This window comes from Chenopodium album, chromosome 8, assembly GCF_948465745.1.
Source record: "Chenopodium album chromosome 8, dcCheAlbu1.1, whole genome shotgun sequence".
Classification (NCBI taxonomy): Eukaryota; Viridiplantae; Streptophyta; class Magnoliopsida; order Caryophyllales; family Amaranthaceae; genus Chenopodium; species Chenopodium album.
Genome location: NC_137841.1, coordinates 61,024,883 through 61,051,140, shown reverse-complemented (window position 1 = coordinate 61,051,140; position 26,258 = coordinate 61,024,883). Strand labels below are relative to the sequence as shown.

The following is a 26,258-nucleotide window of genomic DNA, read 5'->3' as shown; positions in this document are numbered from 1 at the left end:
CGCAGTATCCTCTTCCACGGTTCCATCGAATGCCTTTTTCTGCCTACGGTACGGGTGATCACGCCTAAGGAACCTTCGAGTCCGTAGGTAGACATCTTTGTGAGAATGAGTCAGGTATACGCTTGATGTGTCATCAATACATATGGGGCATGCTTTTTTCCCTTTGACCTTGTACCCACACAAGTTGTCATATGCAGGGAAGTCATTCATGGTCCACATAAGGGCTGCACACAATGTGAACATCTCGTTCTGATGAGCATCGAAAACGGAAACCCCTTCGTCCCACATCTTTCTCAAGTCGTCAATAAGCGGCGCAAGGTAAACATCTATGTCATTTCCAAGTTGCTTAGGACTAGTTATTAGCAATGAAAGCATTACATACTTACGTTTCATGCACAGCCAAGGAGGCAAATTATAAATCACTAAAAGTACCGGCCATATGCTGTGTTGGGTACTAAGAGTGCCAAATGGATTCATCCCGTCCGTGCACAACCCAAGCCTTAAATTTCTGACTTCATTACCAAATTTCTCAAACTTCAAATCAATGTTCTTCCACTGTGGAGAGTCAGCTGGATGCTTCAGCATTCTGTTTTTCTTTCTTCCCTCTGCATGCCACCTCAAGTTTTTAGCGTCTTTTGGTATTGAGAACAGACGCTTAAACCTTGGAATAATGGGAAGATACCACAACACCTTAGCAGGAGGTCCCTCCGTGCCAGGATTGCAACTCATGCGCTTGTACCGCGACCGCTTGCATCGTGGACACTCCTGCAGGTTTTCATACTCATTTCGATACAAAATACAGTCATTAGGACATGCATGTATCTTCTTATACTCCAAACCAAAGGGACACATGAGCTTCTTTGCGTAATAATAAGACTTAGGAATTTCATTCCCATCAGGCAACATATCACTTAATGCGGTCAACAAAGAAGTAAAACTGATGTCCGTCCACCCATGCTTCGACTTAATGTTGAAAAGTGTTAGCACGGCCGATAGTTTGGAGTATTTTTTGCACCCGGGATACAAAGGCTTTTTTGAAGCCTCCGATAATAATTCAAACACTTCACCTTCAACACCTTGCAACATCTCATCCACTTGTTCATCCTCGACCTCATCCGCCTGATCTTCATCGGCTCCATCCTCACCATTATCAACAATATACTCATCATTCTCGTATTCCTCGTCCACATGAATCTCAGTGCTTCTAACACGCACATCATTCCGATCAAGATCCCCACTGTACTCTCCACTTTCTCCGTGCCAAATCCACACATGGTATAATTGCCTAAACTCACGACATAATACATGATCTCTAATGATTTCAACACTATCGACCACATTCACACAATTACAATCAACACAAGGACAATAAAGGCCTTTGCCTCCCAGTTTGCGTTGATAAGCTAAAGACCTCTCGCAAAATTCTTGAACCCCATTCCAAAATTCCAATGTATCGCGTCTACCATACATCCAACCACGATCCTTCTCCATTTAGTAAATTGTCTCTAAACATATATATAGCACCATATAATTATAATGTGTAAGTGCTACATATTTTATGTAAATCAAATTCAAGTACAAAACGTGAATATACCATTCATATAGTGAAAAAATGCATGTTCACAAAGGTTACCGCATCTGTAGAATCCACCTTCTCGTTATCTCCTCATCATTCAGCATTGTGGAAATCGCAGTAAGGAGATCACTCCTCCGCTTGGCTTCGGGCGGTTCCTATTTCAGGGTTGGGTCAGACGATGAACGCAAGGTCTTATCGATGTGTATTGTGCTACCGCCTAGGTGTTCCTTTATTCTCTGTTTCGATGCCGTGCGTTGCTTATTCAAGGGTTTTCACTAGGGATATTTTCGGTGATCACGCGGTATCGTGTGCTGGTATGGTTGGTATTAAACATCGGCATTATGTTGCTCGGGATACTCTTGTTGATGTTTGTTATCGATATGATATTTCAGCTAGAAAGGAGGTTGACGTTGGGTTGTCTGGAGGGAACGACGGGGCCCTTAGACCTGCAGATGTATTATTGTATTCTTGGGATCGTGGTCGTGATGTTGGTGTTGATTTGACATGGTCTTCTCCTTTGACACAGTCAGGGCTATCTGACTTTATCCCTAGACAGGTTGTGGTTGATGCGGCTCATCGGAAGCGGAATAGGTTTGAATCTAGTTGTCGAGCAATTGGATATGGATTCCTTCCCTTCTCCTTTTCTTCACTTGGGGAATTAGACAAGAAGGTTGTTGCGTTGCTGAAGCGGGTTCAGAAGTTCTCGACGACTCAAGACATCGGGGCACGTGTTGCTGCTCATATTTTTACTAGGATAGACTTTTCTATGGCTAGAGGAGTGGGGCCCAAATTGTATCTCGGCTTCCCACTAATTTTTTGTAGGTTGTATGACTTTTGTTTTTGAGATATAATAATAATAATAATAATAATAATAATAATAATAATAATAATAATAATAATAATAATAATAATAATAATAATAATAACAACAACAATAACAATAACAATAACAATAGAGGAAGTATTAATAACGGAATATTATGGACAGGAAAACTCGTGGACCTGGAGGTTCATACGTACACAATTGACGTTATATTGAACACAATGACCTTAATTTTAACATAAAACCTTTTTTTTAAATGGGTGTGACTTTTGATGTTATTATGAACTGAAGTACACACGTGTTGGCTGATCTTATGTTGAACATATGGATCCTAATTTTAATATAGTGGTCTCTATTATTCATATTAACAGGTACGGAGTACATTAAAACTTTCACTATAATAATTAACCTCCTTTGACCATTATAATGATAACACAATAACTTTTATTTTAACATAATAATATAGTGATTTTTTTATAATTAAAACGGCCATATAGTGTCTCTAATGTTAGGGTATGTTCACTTCAACTTAATTTCTATTTAGTTCTGTTCAGTTCAACTCCAATCAGTTCAGTTCAGCTCAGTTCAGTATATGTGAACAAGCCCTTAGTGGTCCACGATAAATAAATGTGGACTAGGTTTATTTAGGGTATGTTCTGATTGACTGAACTGAGCTGAATTGAACTGAATATTTTATGAGAGAAGGAAATTAAGAACTAAACTGAACTGAAAATAATCTGAAGAGAACATACCCTTAATATATACAGAGTAATTTGTAATTACGGAGTCACTGAAATTAGTTTTTTATTACTCCAATACTTCGTATTTGCTACACCACATTAGGTAGAATCCCTTTACCAACCCTCATTAATGTCTTGTTTAAAAAAAAATTAAAATAGTGTGTGGACATTTATACCTTAAATGTTTGTTAATATATTTTTCTTCATCAATGTTATGCGACGAACAACTGAAGCTGTGACATAAAGTCAAACCAAAAGAGCTCTCTAGCAATGTCTAGTTATGGCGCCCACATCACATGCTTTATTAGATGACCTAAAATAAGTGGGTAGACATTTTTAAGAGAGGATTATATATGTCAAATCACTTTTAATTAATGAAATCACGCATTGTCTACGCTTCATAATAATCGCAACAATTTGACTTTTGTCAATATTCATATGCTTATTTTAACTATACTTCTTAATGATACTTTGTATATAGTTGCAAATATTAATTTTTCAAGTTGTGCATTAGCGCGTATGCCTGTCAAAGAATTGCAACTATTATGAAATGGAAGGAGTATTCTAAATCCATCTCTATACCTTCTAAAAATACGATTGAACTCTAATGAATAGCGTTGAGACAATTATGCCTCTTGAAATGATTTTTATTTCCCTACCTGATATGTCCATTTTATATAGTATTTTACCCCTGTCCCTTGGTCATAATTGGTAGTGTTTTTGGCTCTTTAGAGTCACTTTTATTACTAATTGGTGTTTTCTAGTATTTTTGTAGTTTTGGTTGACTTTTGTAGGGATTTGCACTTTTGGAGCATTTTCCCGGGATATTATGGAGTGACTACGAGCATTGGAGGAGCACGACCAGTTTTTGTAGCCCAGGGCCGGTTAGAGTCATCAAACCGGTGATTAAGGGCTTAACATTTGAGATTCCGAGGCATTTGGACCGAGTATTCAAGACCCGAAGAGGAAATCCGGATTGAGCCGAAGAATCGGAGCCCAATCGAAGTCCAAACTTGCCCAAGTGTCCGGGCCCAGCCAAGTAAGCTCCCGCGCGGAGGCGCGCCCGACCAGGCGGGGTTAATGAAGAAAAAGAGTCAGCGCCCGAGTTCGCGCTCGGCCGGGCACGAGAGATGCTCATATTGGAAAAAAGGCGGGCCCGATCGGGCGCGAGGTTTTTAGGATCTGATTTCAGCCGAGTTTCTTAGTTTTAATTAGGAGTAATTATTTTTGTATAAATACGATTTTAATGTTTTTGTTTAGTACTTCTTCTCTTAGACTTTCTCTCTCTACTTAGTCTTAGATTATTTTCTCTCTCTATAACTTTGTTCACTACTGTGTTATTAATTCAACTCCTAAATTCCAATTACTTTGGGTAATGATTTCTTCTACTTTAATCTTAGTTATTTACTTTATTTATTTCATCATGTCTTGTTTAATTGTTTTGATTAGTTTAGTTTTAATTATGTCTGAGTAGTTTTCTTTATAGGGTTTATGGAGATCCATAAATAATATGAAGGGGTAATTTGTTATAGTTGATTATTGATATTGCATGATAATTTCTTATTGAATTGTTTTAACGCTTTACAACCAGATTATGAATCGAGCAGATGTGATTTGCTTGTAAAAGTATAGCAATATTGAATTGATGGATCAATTTGATATTAAAGGCTATTTTCAATAGAAACTTAGATCTAGTAAATTACGAGCTAAGAGCCTGTTAGATTTATGTTGATTAATAAATTGTGAGAGCCTGTTAATCACGTTAATTGTGCGATGTTAATTATTGATTGTTATGTTTTACCCTGGAATATTATTTATTGGTGAACCTATGCCCTAGGCCTTTATTCCTTGATTTTCTCTACCCCTAATCTTAGTAGTTTATTTTCCCTTCCATATTATTAATTTGTTACTTAATAATTTAGATTGCTTTAATTAATTAGGAATATAAAGACCAGTTTCCTTGTGGATTCGACCCTACTTCCCCATCTGTATTAGTTAGAGGATTTAGGAATTACTTTTAATTGGGTGATACGACTTTAGCCTGTCACTACCCTTACATATATTTGTTCAATATAATATTAAGACAATTATACCCCTTAAAATGTTTATTTACTTAGTTCTCTCTTTAATGTTGATTGCCACTTTTTAAAAATTTAAAAAGGCAAAAACTAATGAGCACCCTAGGGGCGTTAGATAAGAGAACTAAAGGTTGAAATGTTACAGTAATATTAACATTAATTACATCGATCGTTGTGTGTTTGTCATGCATTCCGAACTTAATACTATTTTAAGTAATACATTAATCCCTTGTCTGATGTCCTAGGGCACTTGTTAGCAAGATCCTTTTAAAAATAGCGCGCAAACATTTAAACCCTAAAAAAAAAATACTCCCTCCATTCTTGAAAGTTGGACTCACTTTGCAATTGTGCGGTCTATAATGAAAATCTTTGATCATGAATAACTTTGGCTAAGCTATGTATAAGTCTAAATTATACAAATTTGATATTTGGATTATTTATAATAAGGAGAATTTAATAAGATCTCACATGCTAATTTATTTCTATTGTATTTGTATAGCTCATAAAATATAGTCAAAGTTATTTTATTTTAACCACATGAATAGTGAGTCGAACTTTTAGAAACAGGTAGTATGTGTTTACATATTTCCTTCATTAAGAGAGTGAGGGATAGCTCAAGTGGTTAGAGCTTCCCTCCCGATTTCAGGAGATCCTGGGATCGATTCTCACCCCCGCCCTTGTGGCTCTCTATACACCAAAAAAAAAAATATTTCCTTCATTAATAATGTTAACTACTCCTTCCGTTTTTAAAATATTTGCTACACTTTTCTTTTTCGGCCGTTTTTAAGTACTTGCTACACTTTTCTATTTTGGGCGTTTTTAAATACTTGCTCTATTTCCTTATTTGTAAAACTTTTACTCCCTCCGTCCCCAAAACTTCAACCCTTTTGGCCTAATTTTAGTCCCAAAATGATCGAGCCATTTGCATCAAAATACCCACCAATTTACAACAATATTTGTGCAAAATTAGCTTCCCCTTATAAAATTTTGATTTTTCATGTATTTTAAATAATTTATCTCTCTATTTTTTATAAGGAAAAATTGCTCCCATTAATCTGAACTTTGCCTCGTCCGTCCAAATTAATCCCTACTTTGGATTATTCCCCATCACTCCCAACTTTAGGGGGTATTAATTTTTATTGCACCCAAATGACTTGCAACCGATCAATCAGGTAAACATTTGTGAATTAGTTTTTTTGCACACGTGTCAATATGTAATTGGTTGAAAAAAATAATAAAAAAAAACCCCAACAACCCTCCCCTTCCACCACCGCCACCTCCCCTTAGCTTCTCTCAGCCCACCACTAGCAGCGCAACCCAGCCACTTGACCAACACACCACGTCACAAGAACCCCTGGCCCATCTCGACGCCGGAAGCACCCCCAGAAACGGCCGAAAACGACCACCAGAAACGCACCCCCATTTCTCCTTGAAAACGACCACCAGAAATGGCCCAAAACGGCCGAAATCGGTCGAATTTCGGGCTGAATGGTTGGTTTTAACCTTAAATTGGGTGATTTCGGTTGTTCGTGGCTAATTTCATGGCAAATTTCGGGGGTGGAGGAAGGGAAAGGGGTGGCTGGGCGGCGGTTTCCGGCAGCGGGGGTAGGGATGGCAATTTAATCCGAGTTCGATTCGAATCCGATCCGATCCAAAGGAAAAAAATTCGATTCGAATTCGAATCCGATAAAATAGATCCGAATCCGAATAGGAGGTGGATCGGACTTGGACCCTATGCAAAGTCCGACGGAGTTAGATCCGAGTCCAAATCCGAGATTATAAGCATATGCTCTATAACTTTGGACAATTATTTGCTTGTTTTGTAGCAAAATTTTGTTATGTAACTTAGTTTATAATTTAAATATGTTATATTTATACTTTAATTGGTATGACAATACAAGCAATTATAGGTATATGACATTACCAAAAAAAAAAAATCAGATCATTTCGGAGGTCCGTATAAACGAACCGGATTCGGATCCGAAAATTACGAGTCGGGTCGAATTCGGACTCGGATTCGGATCCGAGTCCAGGGTCTGTTTACTAAACGGATCGGATTCGAATTTAGCCATATCCGACCCGAATCCGATCCGTTGCCATTCCTAAGCGGGGGAGGGGTTTTTGGGGATGGGGTCGATTTTCCGGCGGGGGGTGTGGTGTTTTTCGGGCTGGGCATGAGTGGTTTGTGGGTTTTTTTAGCCAATTATAGGCTGACACGTATCTTATAACCTGTAATATTAGGCTAGATTACCGGTTGGGTGCAATAGAAATTAATACCCCCTAAAGTTGGGAGTGATGGAGAATAATTTAAAGTAGGGATTTATTTGGGCGGACAAGGAAAAGTTCAGATTAATGAGAGCAATTTTTCCTTTTTACAAACCTCATGTAAATTTATCTTTCTAATATGTTTTTATTTAACTTTCTTAATAACCGCGAAATCAACCCAAAAGGGTCGAAGTTTTGGGGACGGAGGGAATAATATTTAATTAATTTCTTTCACCGAGTGGACCCACCATTAATCATATTTTATTAATTTCTTGTTCTCTTCCTCCAATTCTTTCTACAACTTCTGTCTTTTTACAATTTTTTATTTCCCACTTACCCCACTGACTCTATATTTTGTTACTTTCTTCAATTTCTCCTAAAACTCCGCACATGGAGAAATGGAGCAAATATTTAAAAACGGAGAGAGTATTCTTCTAAAGCTGTAACATGACAAAAGATCAAATCAAAAAAGCTTCCCGAATATGGCTATATGAGTATATGACGCGCATTAATCTTCTATTTTAAAAAAGAAAAAAGCAAAATGCACCGGCCAATTAAATGCGCTAATTCTATAAAATAAGATCATCACCGTTCACCAAAATCTTTGTCAACGACATTTCATCAAAACGACATTCATTTCACATTCCATAAAAATTGGACCAACAACAAGAAAAAACATAAACCCAGAACAAGAATCTCTTACTATCTTACCCCAAAAAACTAAGCTCCTAAAAATGGAAGGAGGAGACAAAATTAAATTGGTGAAATTGAAGGCAATTGAAGCAACCCCTGAAAATTTCAAAGATTATGGTCAAGTTATTCAATCTTCTTCTGATGGTGAAGAATTTGGACCTCATGATGCTCAACTTGACCTTTCCCGTGGAATTCCCAGGTCCATTTTCTCTCTCACTTTACTTTTTTGTTGTTGGGTTTTTGTAGTTTCTTCATTCTTGCTTGATTAAATTGCTGTAATTTTTTTTTTACTTTTTTTTATGATTAAATTGCTGCTAATGTTGGGTTTATTAGGTATTCTGTTCAATTTTATTGGGTTAGTTTTATATTGGGGGTTTAATAATCTCATTTAAATTACAAACATTGGAATTATTTGTGTGAAAAACTTGCAATTTGTTTAACAATTCATTTTAAACTTACTCCATAATTAGGATTTTGGGGTTTTTTTGGTAGTTTATCTATTTTGTTTATTTCTTGTTAAATTGCTGCAATTTTCTATTGCCTGAGCTGGGTACTGGGTTAATAACTTAATCTAACTGTTACATAAATTTTGTTGGGTATTTTTAGTTTAGTTTATTAAATTATGCTTGATTTTACAGCATTTTCTGTTTTTGTTCATGTAAATTCTTTCTTAATAATATAATTATTGGACATAAAAAGTCATCTTTAATTTTTCCAGTTTAATTAGTTATGTTGAAATGCAAGCTATAAGCCTATAATTAAATGGGTACATTATGCTGCTTTAATTAGGTACGAATTGAGTTATTCAGACATTATCCTTTAATTTGTGAAATACAAGTATATTGTATATGGACAGTATTGGTTTCGCATGTAGGACTATTAGTTTGTACAATAAAAAAACTCTACTTAGCACTTATCATTTATCACATATGTACCAACCTAACATTACTTTAATTGACTAAGATAATTTAAATTTAATCAACAAGAGTGTGAAGATGCAGTTTTGTTGGGAGGGAGAAAATGGCTCATATTCGTTGTTTTTGCTGGGGTAGTAGGATTAGCTACCAAACTGTTAGGTAAATATCCACACCCTTCAATGTATAATCTCATGTTAGCAACTTAACATAAATTATCTTTAGAGCCGCCTTACGTAATTGTTTGATTCTTTTTGTGTTTACCAAGTATATACTATGAGCGGTTGGTGGGTCATTCTAATGATAATGAAATAATTTCTTATTAAGTTGAGATTGTTCCAATGACCCAAGTGGCAAAGGATTTTTTTTTTTTTTTTTTTTTTTTTTTTTGGTTTGTAGCAACATTGTATTCAATCTTAAGGAGTATTACCTAGAAAATGTATTGAAAACTTGAAATACCTAGCACATACTAATATATTGTATTGATTGCCTTATGAATGCTAAAATTGTTAATACGAAGAGATATGTCATATATTCATATGAGGGAAATGATTTTTCTAGTGATACTTTAGTCTGAACATTGTTTCATGTAAGGCATTTCATTGGTAAGCGACTAAACGCGCCAAAGGTCCAGTATTCTACAAGGTTTGAGAGTTATAGATTAATGTTTGAGAGAAGACAATGTTTTTTTTTAACCACTGAAACTAGATTAGTGGGATGATTTCAATCACGTCGAAGAAGATTTACTTTCATATTATTGCAATCGGAGCTCAGTTGCTAGAACACCTCTTTATAGGTCTAGGTTGTACTTTTAGCAAAGTAAGTGGATGGAACTGATTATTTTTCTCTTGTATGGTCCCCATCTTGATCTTGTATGAGAATATCATAACCATTTTGCTGTAGTTATCAATCTTATCATCCTGATTGTATATGTTTGCTTTCTTTTGCCATTGATATGTACATTGTTGGAAACTTACGGTTTTGCTGCAAATATTTGTTTGTGTGTTATTCTTAATGGACAGTTGCAATTTAATGCAATCTCTATTTTAAACCTGTTTATTTTTAGAATGAGGCAAAAAGAGATAGAGCTATTGCTTTGTCGCGTTGGGTACAACTACTTATAAATAACTTGATATATGTTTTTACCAACTTTAATAGAAACTAGTGATCTTTGTTTAGTCGACTCTCCCAATTTCTTAGCTGCTAGGTCATCTAATAAAGTTCCTCAGCGGATGTAGCTAACAATCCATTAATGTACAATGTCAGGTTTTACATTATGCAACTAAAAGATCGAGGACTCAAGTTTTCAACAATCACCCATCATGCAAATGTGACTCAGTGCTTAGGCTCCATTGGTGGCCATGAATGGTATCTTGGTGTTGCCAAGCCATCCATTGTGGATTTGTATATCCCTCCTACCGCTCCTAGTGTGGAAGAAGTGAATGATTCTAGCGCAAATGTTGTGGAACCAAGCAAAAAAATTGCCAAGTCACCTTGTGGCCATTTATATGTACCTCCTAGTGTGGAAGAAGTGCAGGTCTTCAAAGTTACGGGCCCCAAGTTTCTTAAGCTTAATGTTGGGACTTGGCATGCTGGACCTTTATTTGTCCAAGGTGCAATGGATTTCTACAACTTAGAATTGAGTAATACAAATGTGAGTTTCACTTTGCTTTCTTTCAATGCATGTTGATATTTGATATCTATTCTATTCAGTGGCACTTTCCAATTGTAAACAACAATGTGTTGGATTTGATTGCCAACACCATGCAATCTTTAGAGGCGGCTTTTAAGGGCCTGTTCTCATACGATTATTTTTAGCTCAGTTCAGCTCTAATAAGTTAAGTTTTAGTTCAACTCCTAATTTCATTCTCTTATAAAATATTCATTTCAATTCAGTTCAGTCCAGCTCTAATAAGTTCGATTCAGTTCAGCTTTAATAAGTTCAGTTCAGTTGTCAATGAGAACAGGCCCTAAGTCCCAAAAAAAGTCTTCTATGGCATTTTGTATTCCAATGTGGTGGCTTAGAATTCATTTTACTCGTGCAACCTATGCTAATTAAATTTGATGGTTGATAAACTAGTCTTATTTTCTCAAATATTACTTCTGTGATATTCCCATGTTGTTCCAATGATTCTATAGATAATATTGTTCCAATGTTTCACAATTAGGATGTGATCTCATAGTCCTTTGAATCCCTGATTGATACTTTGTGTTTGTGTGTCCTTGTCACATAATTTATGGTGACATTTCACTTACTATAATGTCAGTCTTGCCTCCTCACTCTTTCTTTGTCTTCATACATTTTAATTTTTAAGCTACTTCTTCTAGGTTCCAGTATTATGGCTAATTTCTATGCCAAATTTCTGTGTGGAGATTCAACTAAGAACCAAAATGTTAATTAGCTCCCATTACAGAGTATATTGCAATTTAGCAAGAAGTTCGTTTTGCAGCTTATCTTAAAGGCTTAGAGCAGCTTTGTGGCAGTCTATGAATCATCCTAATTGGGTGGGGGATGTCTCTGAGAGGCTTTTTTTCTAAACTAATTGGTCATATAACTGTGATTTGTCTGTTTGTAGGTGGTGGATCATACAACTCATAATTTTCGCCAAGAGAATGGGGTACAATTTGTGATTGATGAATAACTGGTTCTGTTTGGTATGAAGGGATGGGCCGTTGGAGTGACAAAGAGAACCTTATGCTACATTTATGCCCCCGTTGCTGTTCCTCTCTGTATAATGCACTAGTCAACTTGGTATGTGAGTTGTAAAATTGATACTATATTTTCAAGTGATGCCATTCACTTCTTTTAATCCGGTGAATTGCAACTTGAAAATTGCTTCTTTCACGTTTCATTCCAATTTACTTGGAGTCTTGCAGATGTATATTTACGCCTTTTCCAGACCGGTAACTGTAACTACGAGATACTTATGTTTTTGTTGAAAAAATCTTGTAGTTTGCTTTATTATCTCAAACAGAAGTCACCACATACATGGCTTTATTTTCCCTGTTTTGAATTACATTTGGAAGCTCGAATTGATCGTGTCTTGTGTTGATAGACTGTTTGGTAAGCCAATTTAGCATGAGACTGAGAATCATCTCTTCTTGTACAGTAAGTTGCATCTTCTCTTTGAAACAGGTTCTTAATGTCGCTGGAACGAGTGAGTACTGTCTCATGCCTCATACTTATGTCTCATGGCTAGTAATTATGTTAGATGTGTAAAAGGGTATTTTTCAGCATATTTAACTAACAGAACACTTTAGATAGGGAATTATGTGAAAAATCCAAATAAATCTAGGCAGTAAGTAAATTGCAAGTTTGCAACTTATTTTACCAAAACATATCTAATACAAATGGCCGGCTTTTCAACGAGGCTGAAAATCTGAAATGATGCCAGCAAAACTTGGTAATGGGCTTACTGGCTTGGTATTAAACTGTTGAATAATTTAGAGAATATAGACTAAGTTCATGATTATTTAATTATATACTTAGGATAAGGTGTTGTATTTAATTAAATAAGAAATTAAAGTAGAAAACCTGGGTTTAAAGGGAGAAAACACGGTAAAGAGGATGAAGCAAACAACCTCTCTATGGCCCGGTGTGCCGTCCGGTCAGGGTGGTGCTCGCCTGACTGGGCGCGAGAGGTGACAGAAATTGACATTCATAACCGCTCGGTCGGGCGGTGGCTGGCCCGATCGGGCGCGGGGTTTTTAGTTTTGAAGCTGGCGGTTTTCGTCAATTATTTGCACGGTTTGGCAGTTTTCTCTTCGTGGCTTTTGGTGAACATTGGCTGCTATTATACGAAGTATATGTTTATAAAAACATATGATAAAGAGGATTTTCAAGGAGAAGCATCAGTTTATTTACTTTACTTGAAAAAATTTTGCAATTTCGAAAGTTATCATCATAAATTCAAAAGCTTAATTACATTATTTTGTAATCATCCTACTTGTGATTGCAATAGTTCTTAGTTGTATCTCCTGAGTAAATTTCGGTAATATCCGGTTGTAGTATAGGGTCGGAATCACGCCTCGAAGAATTTTACGTTAATTTTGTTTGTCTTCTTTGTGACCCTTGTTAAATTGAAAATCTCCAACATAAACTGGAGTTTCTTGTTACTTAAAAAGTAATTCGCTATCAACTTAAAAAGTAATTCCCTATCAACTAATTAATCTCTCCACAGTAGTTACTGTTAAAGTTATTGATTCACCCATTATAATAATTGAAACACTTTCCTTTTTTCATCCATATCATAATACTTGCAACACTTCCTTATTTGATAAGAACCCACAAGGGCAACAACTATTTACTCTGTATTATTTTATCTCTCCTATCAGCCCTATTCAACTCAGGGGCGGAGCCAAGGGGGGGCTGGCGGGGGCCTTGGCCTCCCCCTTGGCTCAAAATATTAATTAAATTTGCTCTTCATTGTCATTAATTTTGGTGTAGAGAAGTTGGTTTTTTCCATGTGATAGTATGCAAGTTTGTCAAGGGATCAAATCTTGTGGTCCCTCACTTAGAAATTCTAGCTTCGCCACTGACTCAGCTACTCTCATTATATAATTTTCCTAAAACTTTGTGTCAATCCTATTGGAGTAAAACATAATGTATTTAATTATTTATGTATCTGCATACTTCATGTCCCTGTTGCTTTTCCTGCTTATTTGCTGCTGTACTGATGGATTTGGTCCTTGGTGGCGGAACCCAACCCTGAATTCCTTCGCACCAGTACACCCAAACACATGAGCCAATCTAGGGATTCAGTTTTCAGGAAGATTCCAAATAATAACTTATACTTGCAATGAGATACTAGTAGATTTTAATAATGTCAATGGAAGTTGTGGTCAAGCGTATGATCCTCGGATTTTGTTGCATGAATGACGATGTCGTTGTAGAGATTACTTTGTTTAGAGAGTTAAAAACAAAATGTATAAAGTTGAAAGCAAAATTACCTTACTAAAGGAAGAAGGCATCGGACTAATTGCTTTAAACATAATAAGTGTTGCACATACAGATTAAGTATTACATACAAATTAGATCGTTCATATGATCACATCTATTCATAAACAAAAAATAAAATAAAATTTTTATTATGCAAAGGAAGTTGAACACGGATTATTGGTTAATAACAAGAAACAAAATACCAGAAATTGTACCAGCAAAATTTTATAATAACATATTGAATGACTAGCTGTTACTTTGAAAGAGATTGTTATTGATACAAAATGATGTCATAATTTTTCGAGCAGCCACCTATGATTCTAATGATACAATAAACAACACGATCAGCATTACAGCCTGATCAATCAATAATGTTACATATCTCCCATCATCTGCAGAACAAATGACAGTAATCAGGGATCAATATCATCGCATAGGTTGCAGTGTTAGCTTCCTAGTTTCTTTATTATTTTAGGCTCATTTAAAGCTTCCTTATCAAATTTATTTTCTCTTAGTTTCAAAGCATCAAAAACAAAAAACAAAGCCGCAGTTTTGCATCAAAAAACTCTACCTTTTGCCACATTCTATTCTAGAGGAAGACAAGGTTAAGATAAAGTGAAAGAGAAGGTTGTTATTTACAATCAACAAAAGGGTCTATTGAGAGATCATTAGTTGAAAAGCAATAATAGTATTAAGGATGAAAAATAACCTTGAAGATATCCCCGAACATCCCTTGCATGGGATTTTTGCGTCGTACTCCATAAAACTTCTCCGCTATCTCATCTAGGAACTGAACCATATAATACAGTCAGAAGCTCAATATCAAAAATTCAATCAGAAGCCTTTAAAAAGTGTCCAGAGTTTATTTATTGAACAATCTCAACTGAACTTTAGCATGAAAGTGACCAACAGAAAACATGAATGACCTCAACTTTTTTTTTTTGGAAAGAATTATCTCAACTTTTAAACATCTATAAATAATACAACCTTGGATTAGTCGTGTCCTCATAATAATTGCAAGTGATATATCACTTGGACTTTTATGAGAAAGAGCTCTCAAATTACAAGGTGCGATAAATTCAAGAAGATGTGAAAAAGTTCAGATCATGCATGTTATGTTTTCTCATATACTAAGACGAGTTTGTGAAGTACCTCATTAAATGCAGGATCTATATCAATGCTAGACTTGTAACTCTGCCTCAACATTCTAAATAGAGGCAAAGCATCCCTTTCCAACCTGAAAACGCAAAAGGAGGGAGAATTCAGATACACAATCCCTTGACCTCATCCATGACTAATATTGCTGGTCTTGGATGCAAAACAGGGTTTTCACATATCACATATCATACATACAAGGAGGTTTATCCATGACACTAAAGTTAGAAAATTTTCCTTTGAGGGATGTGAAGTGGAAAGAAATAACAAGAACACCCGAAGAATATTGCACATGAAGAAACAATTCAAATACTTATATGATAGTGGAAAAGACTTGTGACTTACGTTTGCAAGAGATAATTGATAAATTGCATAAGATCCGAGTCTGGAAAATCTAATTCTTTAGATTCTGCCTGCTTCTTGACCTCATTCAGAACATAGTTTGCATCTCTCATATTACCTAGAGCTAGATACCTGCAAAAGAGAATAGTATCTCACTAAATTAATTATCAGATTTCTGAAACTTCTTTGAGACAAACAGATACAGGATCAAAACAAATTACCATGGCAAAAGGACTAAAATATTTTACATGCAATGCAATGCAATTTGATGTTAGGTGTGAACATAAATCCTATAACGCGATCTTGAGCACGCTGTCACGGGTCATCTCCCTTGCCAACCATGGGCGTCATTTGGGTCACTAGGCAACAGGGCATAATCGTGGCTAGGGGGCTTGACCTTGGTGCCCAACTAAGCACTTTCCCCTATAGAGCTTTATTTAGCTAAGGTGATAAAATACTAGTGAACACCCAAGTGACAGTAACGCAATAATGGGCCATTTGAGGGCCAAACGAAGTCCAAATGGGCCCAAATTTGGGGGTCCATCGTCTTTTGGGCCGAGGAAGACCATGGTGGTGTCGGTTTTCCAAGATGAGGTCCCAAAGTACAAGTTTTTGGCAGGGAAAACGCGAGATGCTTCTAGAAGTTTCCGGAGCTATCTAAGAGGTTCTTTGGAAGACTGTTCTAGAGTGGATGACTCTAGAATAATCAAGGAAGGTCTGGTACATAGTAAAAGTCTTCTAGGATCTTCTATGTATGTACACAAGTATGTAAAGTTCTAGAATGTTCAATGCTAGTCTTTAGCATTCTAGGCATGGAAGGATGTAAAAACCTCCTTGTATGTATGTTCCTTTGGAGGTGGCAACTCTCTAGATACTTGTAGTCTAGACCCTCCATTTGAGGAGGTTAGGGTTATTTTAGATAAAGCTTGTAAGTAGGATGGAGCACTATAAATAGGGCTCCAAGGCTCATTTGTACATTCAAGTTAAGAGCAATACAAAAATCATTACCAAAGCACTTGTGTTCTCTAGCAACTCAATCTCTTCCTTTACACACTTAAAGGGTGTGAGGAAAACCAAGGCATGAGGGTGCCAAGTGAGTGATCGGGCATACTAGCTTGTGTGCTCAATTGTCTACGACACTTAGTCGTAAATTCAGACTAAGGCATTAAGGGTGAGTGCTTAGTTTAACCAAAGGGTCTTGTTAACTCGTCTTACGACGGACTATAAGCAGGTGGCGCACGATGCGTGACTAGGGAAAAATAGTCAGCACGTGACAATGCGCACACACACTCTATAGTAGCATGATTAAGAGGTCTACATCATAAACTCAAGATCTAAGAGCATCTGTACAATTTTATTTTATTTTTTTAAGATTTTAATTTTAGAGTCTCAACCACTTTCATTTTGATACTTTGATTTTTTCAAATTGATAGATATATTTATGACACACCCTTAAATAGTGAAGGACAACACAATAACATATTTCCACCAAAGATTTTAATTGATTAAAAGGTAAGAAAATTGCAAGAAGTTGTTGAATGTTAACGGCGAAAAGCTTACATAAGAACAGCACGAGCAATGGCCAAATCATCTTCTCCTGGGTAACACTGCAAAGTTGGAAAATGTCACTGAATTAGAAAAATATCTTGCAAAAATAGCATATAAATCTTCATAAAGTCACCTACCATATATAGATAATATTTCACTCACAAGCTACTATATCACTCCTACAAACTACCATATATAGATAATATTTCACTCACAAGCTACTATATCACTCCTACAAAGTCTCGAGATAAATAAACTAAAATGCATGCGACATATGCACCCACACAAAAGTCATATTTCCTATTTTTAGAAGGATAAACCCTGTCATCTATGTTTATAAACCAACCAATTGTTGAATTGAATCATGTTAGACTAAGTTATATAAAGATAAAATTGGTAACTACCTTTTTTGTCCAACTTTTTTTAAAAACCACCTGTTTTTTTATTTACTAAACCACCTTTAAAGTACCTAAATTTTTTATTACACCACCCTTATTTCAAATCTAACATATTGCATCTCAACCATCCACTTCCAAATCATCAACCATAGCAAAACCTTCCATTTCATCTCAACCATCACTTCTATTACCTCAGTTTAGGGTTTGAGAATAAATAAATACTACAATTTAATTTTTGTAGCAAAATTAGGTTTGGTTTTTTAGAGCTTTACTCAATTTAGTCATCCATTTATATAGAAGGAAGGGTCAAATGTTTTTGGAGGTGAAAAAATACATGATTTAGGAGCGAAAGGCACAAGTTGTGGGCCCCTTTGACGTCTCAGTTAAATTTTTCGTCAAAATTTGAAATAGGGGTGGTGCAATCAAGAATTTAGGTAATTAAAAGGTGGTTTAGTAAATAAAAAAACATAAAAGGTGGTTTTTTCAAAAAAGTTAAGACCAAAAAGGTGGTTTATACCAATTTTGCCTTATATAAAAGATACGATTATGCACAGATATTGGATGCTAAGTGATGGATGTGATGTACTTATACTTGAAACTCCTATAATGACAAATATATAAACATAAGACTTGGTTTTGATTGGAGGCTAAAGTTAGAAAATGGACCACTAATATGATAGTTCAAAGATGAAATGTGATCAAGTTAATATGACCTAGAATTATCTTTTGGATGTTAGCGATGATAGCTCATCAATTAAATATACCATAGAAGTTAAAAAATTATGACCAAAATGGTGATTAAAAGAGAAAAATCAAGAATTTAATTAGATTGGAGAATTACAACAGTACAACCTCTAAGCTCATAACAAGGTTTATGGTCACAACTGAGAAGAGAGGAAGATAGTACTAGTGCTTATTTTGCAAGGCTATAACTTCCACTCCTGCAATCTTACTACACAGTACACACAATCCATCACCAACATTCCCCCCCCCCCCATTGCCAGCAGAACTGTGGTAGTATTTTAGAAAGAAATTATCTAAAAACAAATACCAATTGTCTTATGTTGTAGTGTATGGTTGAAATCTTGACCTTTGGTATTGATTGTTCCTTAATGGTCGGATATAAAAATCAAAAGGCAAATCTCTACCCTCTTTACGTGATAATATTTGAGAGAATGTTAGATGGTGACCGATTCTAGGCATGCGAGTTGGTGAGAGTGTTAGTGATGCCAAGTGGTGTGACATGGTGGTGACCATAGAGATAATATATAGAAACCCCAATAATGATAAGTTATTTTTATTTTCATTTCTCAATTGTTTTCCTACCTCATATTTGGACCAAAGTTACTATTTAGTACCTTTGTTGAATAAAAGGAATTTCATGTAATGAATAGGGCTATATCATGGAAACATAAAAAAGGAACACCATTGATCTCTAAAAATCTTAAAAGGGCTTTACTAGAGTCCTCATCTATTTTAAGTTTCCTTTTTTTTTTTTTTTTTTTTTTTTTTTTTTTTTTTTTTAAATATTATTTCCCTAATAAACAAGAGGGCAAAGATTAACATATCTCAGAAGATTTAAGTGGCTGGATGACTTTTGCTAACCAAAAGCCTTTCCATAAAGCTTGCATCCAATTTCATTAGATTTTCACTCAAATAAAAACTAATAAATGCAAAGATCTTGGAAACATGAAAAGCAATCCATGCTTTAATCAAATATGCTTATAGAGAATATATTTGACAGCTTAATTCCATTGCGAAAGTTTAAGAAAAATAAATTTTTTTTATTTCTTTGTAGAAAGCTTTACCTTCTCCATGAAATCTACGAGTGTATCAGCAAATTTCTTTGGACTATTCCCACGAACAAAATGGAATGATACTTTGGCCATGTCCTACAATTATGAAAGTGTGGCTGTGAGTTATACCATTACACTATATGAAACCATGAAATAATGAACAAAAAAATAGAATTACATCATATAGACCCAAAAAAAAAAGAAGGAAGCATTAATTGCCCAAAAGAAAGACATCATGCTTCTCAACAACGATTTAACAGAATAATTTTTATAAGACAGGAAGCTTGGGGCCTATTCCATAAGTATGACATTAAACTGGTAGTTCAACTAGTTAATTCAAGAGGTAAAACAAGTTATCTAAGTCATGACCATGTCTTTAGAAGTGGATAGGCAACTTCACTGAATGCTTGACTAAATGGATAGCAAGATAGAAATCAGTCACGCAGATCAATTCACTAGGATATAGTGCAGTTAAGAACAGTGATCTATACCTAAGACCTTACCCACAATCCTGCAACATCTTAGATTAAAACTATAAGAACTCACACTCAGTAGCTTTTCTGAAACTCGTCTTTCTATCACAAATTTTCTACAAAGCTGTTTCTGGAGATATTATTCTTAAATATAGTCCAAGCTTTGAAAGTGGTATAAATAAGAAGTAACAACCTTTTGACCAAATTACTATTTAAAACTATCCTAAATGCTTCAAAACTAATCCCATCAAAACCAAATACGGCAGATGACAAATTAGTTCAGCAGACAGGCTTGTAGTCTTTATAAAAATACTAGTTGACTAAACCATATCAGTTACCAATCCTCACTTTTCTTGCCTCTCCCTTTTCCTTCTCATAATAATCGAAATAATGAAATCATAAATAGACCCAAAATATCCCCAATGCATTTACAGGGATTGATTTTACTTTTTCAGTATAAAGTTCAAATGAAGAAGTGAGATGGAGAAAGAGAAGCTAAAGATAGATTAAAGTAAACAAATGCCTTGTTCGGAAAATAGCATTTGGCCAACTTTTTGTATTGCCTTTTAGAGTAGTTAGGCAAAAATAAATAAATGAATAAAAAATAAAAACTGATAAGTTAATGAATTTTGAATTGGTTGAAAAGTTTTTTTTTTAATCTAAGAATGCCTATTATTGGCCAGCTATATGGAAAAAAAAAGGTCAGTTACATCGATTTTTGCATAAAACAATTAATACCGCTAGCTAGCAAAAAAGTCAACAATTTATACTCTACTAGCTGGTAAAACATGCCAGGTGAACCAAACAATAGCAAAAACATAATAGCCTAACAAGGCCAAACTAACCAATAGAAAGTTATAACATTGAGTGCACAAGATTGCAACATGGAGGGATTGCACAAGATTTTAGGTACTGGGAAAAAGGAGAAGAGAGAAGGCTAAATTACAAATCTGTACATGTGATTGTACGCATTAACTAAAGCAATAGCAAAAACAAGGTACATTGGGTATTTGCAATGTGATAGGAGATATTTGTTTTCCTAAAACGGGCATGTTGCATGAGAAACTTCCTAAGAGGAAAACACTGCAAAATTAAAAAAAACGGAAGAAGTACGATTTAGGTTCTTCTTGGCCATACGTGATCAACCAAATGAATCATTAATTGCAGATACTAGTGCAAGACACAAAAGTAGCGACGAACCAACACCAAACCAATACTCCCACGTCCGAGTGAGAAGTAAAGGTGTAATCTTCAGCTTCTACATTCTTGGAAAAATTGTTTCAACTTTTTGTCCAGGATTCTAAGTTTAAGTCAAAACACTGAAATCTAGGCTAAATGCACACTATTTCAACTTCTAAAACACTATCCTACCAACCGATTTTTTTAAACAATTTGGACAAACTAAATAGTAGCATAACAAAAACAGAAAAATGAGCACAATCACCTTTTCCAAAGCACATACTGTCTTTTTCAGTAAAATTACATTTTATCATCAATTAAAAAGATTTAGCCATGAAAATCAGAGTTCAACAAATCATTGTTTAGCTGAGAAACAATAACCAAACAACCATAAGTCTAACCAATTGTTACCATTCTTGCATCCAGTTCAGTGTCAACTTACCACCTCAGGTGTCTCGGAATATATGTACTCTGCAAGCATAGTATGTAGCTCCCGAGAACCATTTCTGTCAGGTCCAAGTTCAATAGACCACCTAAGCAATACAAACAAGTAGCAATTCCATAAGTTATATTTCACAAAAAATATGATCATAAATCATAGTATTGTTGCTTCCATTTAAAAGAAGTTAATACACTTGTATTGTCCCAAAATAAGAAAATGACAAATAATCTCATTGATCGCTTAAATACTTTTAAAAGGCTGTCTTATATTGAAAGTAGAAGCATACAAGCCTAGAAATCTATTTAGAGGTATGTCTGACAGTTCAACACTTTAGTCCATCATATTCACCTTTACAATGTCACTTAACATTCGAAAGAATGCTAAACTTAAGGACAAAGATCATGAAAGGCATTGCGCTCAAGTTCACGGGCATACATATGTAGAAATGCATACATGCAACTCAAGATTTTCTTAGTTAAACATAACTTAGTTATTTCTCACCTGATAGCAGCCCTCAGAAAAGAAGCGCATGCCTCCACACGTATTTTAGCTGCTCCCAAAGCTTCGGAAAGCTTTTGCATGTCATCATCATCTCCAACATGGTCCGGTACAGCATTTCGAGGAAATGCCTCGTAGATTTTCCTGAGACGGTCTAACAAAACTTACTTTTTATAAGATCACAAAAACAGATTATACTCTACAAAATTTAGACGAAACCAAAGTACCAAACAATCAATATTTCTAAATAAAATTTAATGCAAAAAAGATATATACTGAATCAAAAATTAGTACTGACCAAGCAGGTCGTCATTGTAAGGAAATTTTCCTTTCACAAGTGTCTCTACGAACAACAATGCCAGCTCAGCACCACAAGTAACCTAATCATATGGAAAATATTAACCAATTGAGAAAACACGATATACACAACAGTTAAAAATGAAAGGATTTTACATCCAGCAAAGACAAAATCAGGCCTCACAATCTCAGAGTCATATTTAGGCAAATTCACATATTTCATTAGATAAAGAAGGGAAATGGCAAAAGATTGACCATGCATGGATGTATATATGGTTGTCTAGCAAAGTGCAGATACCTATTTCAGAAAATCAGCCTATGTATAGACTGCTAAAAAATTAGCCAATATAATACATTAATACCACCTATCATGGCTATCAAGCACAAACAAAATCATTAATGCGATGAATTAAACCCCCACATTCAACAGGTTAATTATTCAAAATCAAATAGGAAGTAGGAATTTTAAGATATGTAACAATTTGGAGGTAAAGTATGACACCTAGGCTTCTAATTTTCCAAATAACGGAAGTATTATCCTAAATCAACACAATTTCATGGAGCTTCAAGAATATATTGGGACATAATAAAAGGACACTAACTTATGGAAAGAAAATTAAGTTATCGTAATCTATATCTAGAATGACAATGCCAAACATGGAATGACCTCCAACAGCGGCAATTATCCTGAAAATACTACAGTGAATATTCAAAGATTTTAATATATCCAAGTCCTTCACTGGAGTAATAGGAAATACAATTGTATATTTGTATGAATTTCTTGCCTATGTTATCTCCTGCTCAGCTCTTTCAGAAGATTCCACTTCAAGCTTTATCCTAATGGCAATAATAGCTAAATATTGACTACCAACTACAGCCAAAAAACTGAGAATGTCTTAAGCAGTTCCTTTGTTGCAGCTTGCTAGACACGGATAACATAATCTGCAGATAGGACTCGCAGGAGTGTTGCTTCTTTTGGTGAGAGAAAATGCGAGAGAGGGAGAAGGGGATTAGAAAGAAAAGGTGCAACTCACAAGCCATCAATTATATAAACTAAACCTAATTAAATTTACAAGTTACTAATCCAAAGGTCATGAATTACAAATAAATTTCATCATCTGGTGTATGATTTATTCAAGTCAACAGCAAGTGAATCATATAACCTTTCGATCTCATACAATACAAACAAGCAGCCAAATTCCCACATGAACTATTTGTCAAGAAAGTGATCATATCACATACATAAATAATTTATTCTAGAGACAAGTCCTTAACCTATGTCAAGAAAGCGGCCATGATCACAAATCAACATTAAGTCCTACAGAAACTTAGCATAACTTTCAGCAATAAGACCATACTCTCAGCATACATTTGAATCAAAAATCAATTGAATTCATAAGTTAGTGTTCGATATAAAGACCTGATCATGTTTCAATTGGAGACAGGCACCTGACTCAAGGATATCCAATGCTTCAGAGTACCTCTCAGCAGCTATGTATCTGAAATTTCAGCAAGCCAACTGCATTAGCACAAAAAAGGCAGTAACCGAAATGACTACAAGTATATTACACAATGCACCCTAAACCAAGGTAAGTCAATACTCAATACAATGACTTCAAAGAACAATAACATAAATCAAAAGAAGGTGTTGGCCAAAAGTTATATACTTTACTCCTTTTGGTCAAGATTTAATTGTTTTATCATATGTTCAACTTAAATTATCAGCGTATTTTTTCGTTACTCGTTCAAATTACACTACGAATGTGTTATTTCGTTATGAGTTCAAATAACACTATCAATGTGTTATTTGGTTACTTGTTCAAATTACACTATTAATGTGTCATTTCGTTACTTGTTCAAATTAAACTATCAACGTGACTATTAATTCCCGACAGCGGGAATTATACGTGTCAATGAAAAGTAACCAACATATATCCATACCTAGCACTAGTAGACTTGTACATCTGCTGAGCTCCATAAAAATTCCCTCCATCAATAACTTTCTGCAACTTCTCAATACTCTGCATGTGAAATCAAACATAATTTACATCAATCACCAACATTAACATCAAATTAACAATCTTTAAAAATAAAAATCACAGTAATCAGCAAAGCAATAAGAATTAAACCAAATTGAGATCTAATAGTGAAAAATTTAAATGTGGGGCAGCAAAAAGATTAAAAATCAAAAACCCACATCAAAAAAACAAATTCAAAGATTGGGTTTTTTACGTTTTTTTTCCCAACAATTCAGATTTTAGAGTAGCAGAATTTAGGATAGAAAAACCTGAAGAGCAGGAGGCAGAGAAGCTTTTCTGGGTCGAGACATGTTCTTCGTATAACGGGTAAATTTTGATTTGAGGAATTATATTAATTGGGTAATTGTAAATTTGTAATAATGAATTGAATTGAAGAGAAATTAAATATTGATCAGCTTCAATTTTTATGGAAAGTAATTCTGTAATATCTTTGCCAACAGCTAATTTTGATTTCAGTTCGGAATAGGAAAGTAGGGAAGTGATTTAGGCCCAGGTCTTCTTGATCGGACCGACCAATGTTTTTCTAGATCTAATCAAGTTTAAGTCTTAGACGGTTAGACCTCCTACGCCTCCTAGTTAATGCTCGAACCAATTAGAGGAGTGGTTCGAGTTAAAGATTAAAGTCGGGTCATGTTTGACAACAACAATAACAAATTACTCTCGTTGAATTGACATGAACTATGACATAATTAGGTTATTTTCTCCTCATCCCATTTAGATAATATTCGATAAAAATAATTTTTGTTTGGTAAAATAATTATCGTACAACAAAAATAACTTCAGTTTTGAAAAAAAATAAATAAAATTTAATCAGTGAAAATCAGTAACGTTATCAAACAATAAAAAAAAAAAAAAAAGTCATGTTCAATTCACCTTAAAAGCGAATATTTAGTAAAATAATTTCAGTTGGTTTCAAAAAAAAAAACCAATTTAGTAAAAATTAGAGAGAATCAGTAAAAATAATTTTAGTTTATTAGATTTAATTTTACTTCAATAAAATTAGTTTCAATTCAGCAAAAAAACAATTTAAGTTCGTAAAAATAATTTCAGCTCAGTTAAAATAATTGCAGTTCAGCAAAAATAAGGTAAACTTAACAACGCCTAAGTTTTAATCGGTGAAAATAATTCTAGTTCAGCAAAAATAAATTTTGTTTAGTAAAAATAATTTAGTTCAGTAAAAATAAGGTTAAGAGAGCAGGGTCTTACCCTCAATAATGTTTCACCTTATTTTGTTGAACTAAAATTATATTTACTCAAATATAATTATTTTTGCGAGATTGAAATTAGTTTTACTCAACTTAAAAATTTTCTTAAGAAAAATTAAATGATTAAAACTTATTTTTATTGATTCTATTATTATTTTTCTAAACTTTTCAATTTATTTTTATGGAACTAGATTATTTTTAGTGAACTTAAATCATTTTTAATGAATCTTATTTGAATAAGGTGAAGAGAACAAGATCGGACAATAATGAACTTAAGTCAATAATGAACTTAAGTCAATAATGAATCTTATTTGAATGAGTACATTGCATTGTTAAGTGCATCCAATAGGGTTTTTATTTTTTTCCTTTAAGAGACACTCATATTTTACTTAACCATTAAATAATTTTTTATTTTTTATTTTTTTGAAAGAAACCATTAAATTATTTTAAATTAACTAAAATTAATTTTTACTGAAATTGAATAATATTTATTGAATTGAAAGTATTTTATTCAATTAATTCAATTTATATGGAGTACTAAATATTTTTTGAATGAGGTGGAGATAACATTTCTTTTCAAAATTAAAAAATATATAAAAAAAGGCAAAATTGGCTTCAACACTCTGAACTTTGGCTTGAGTGCACTCAGCACCCTGAAATAAGAAAAATAGCCAAAAACACCCTGAAGTATTAGCATGGGTGCACTTAGCACCATACAAGAAAATTTCCGGCCAAAAGTGGCCGGATTCCGGCGACTTTTTTTTTTTAATAATTTTTTTTTTTTTTATAATTTTTTTTTATTTTCTTATTATTATTATTATCATCATTGTTGTGGGTAAAAATACCCCGTATACGTGG

At 34.5% G+C, this 26,258-nt stretch overlaps 2 protein-coding genes across 2 annotated transcripts; one reads left to right on the top strand and one right to left on the bottom strand.

Annotated features, from left to right (window-relative positions):
- Positions 1-8,077: 8,077 nt before the first annotated feature.
- On the top strand, positions 8,078-12,129 carry LOC145556203 (uncharacterized). The gene is made up of 3 exons (XM_081617857.1): positions 8,078-8,374; positions 10,356-10,743; positions 11,666-12,129. Exons 1-3 carry the CDS (start codon positions 8,217-8,219, stop codon positions 11,729-11,731), a joined length of 612 nt encoding a protein of 203 aa, XP_081473983.1. The 5' UTR covers positions 8,078-8,216; the 3' UTR covers positions 11,732-12,129.
- A 2,021-nt stretch (positions 12,130-14,150) lies between these two features.
- LOC145556202 (protein GET4-like) lies at positions 14,151-24,719 on the bottom strand. Its single transcript, XM_081617856.1, has 12 exons — positions 24,444-24,719; positions 24,098-24,177; positions 23,577-23,655; positions 22,158-22,239; positions 21,863-22,013; positions 21,362-21,452; positions 19,280-19,363; positions 17,086-17,132; positions 15,529-15,657; positions 15,181-15,265; positions 14,738-14,818; positions 14,151-14,420 (listed from the first exon to the last, which is right to left on the bottom strand). Exons 1-12 carry the CDS (start codon positions 24,483-24,485, stop codon positions 14,403-14,405), a joined length of 969 nt encoding a protein of 322 aa, XP_081473982.1. The 5' UTR covers positions 24,486-24,719; the 3' UTR covers positions 14,151-14,402.
- Between the last annotated feature and the right edge of the window lie 1,539 nt (positions 24,720-26,258).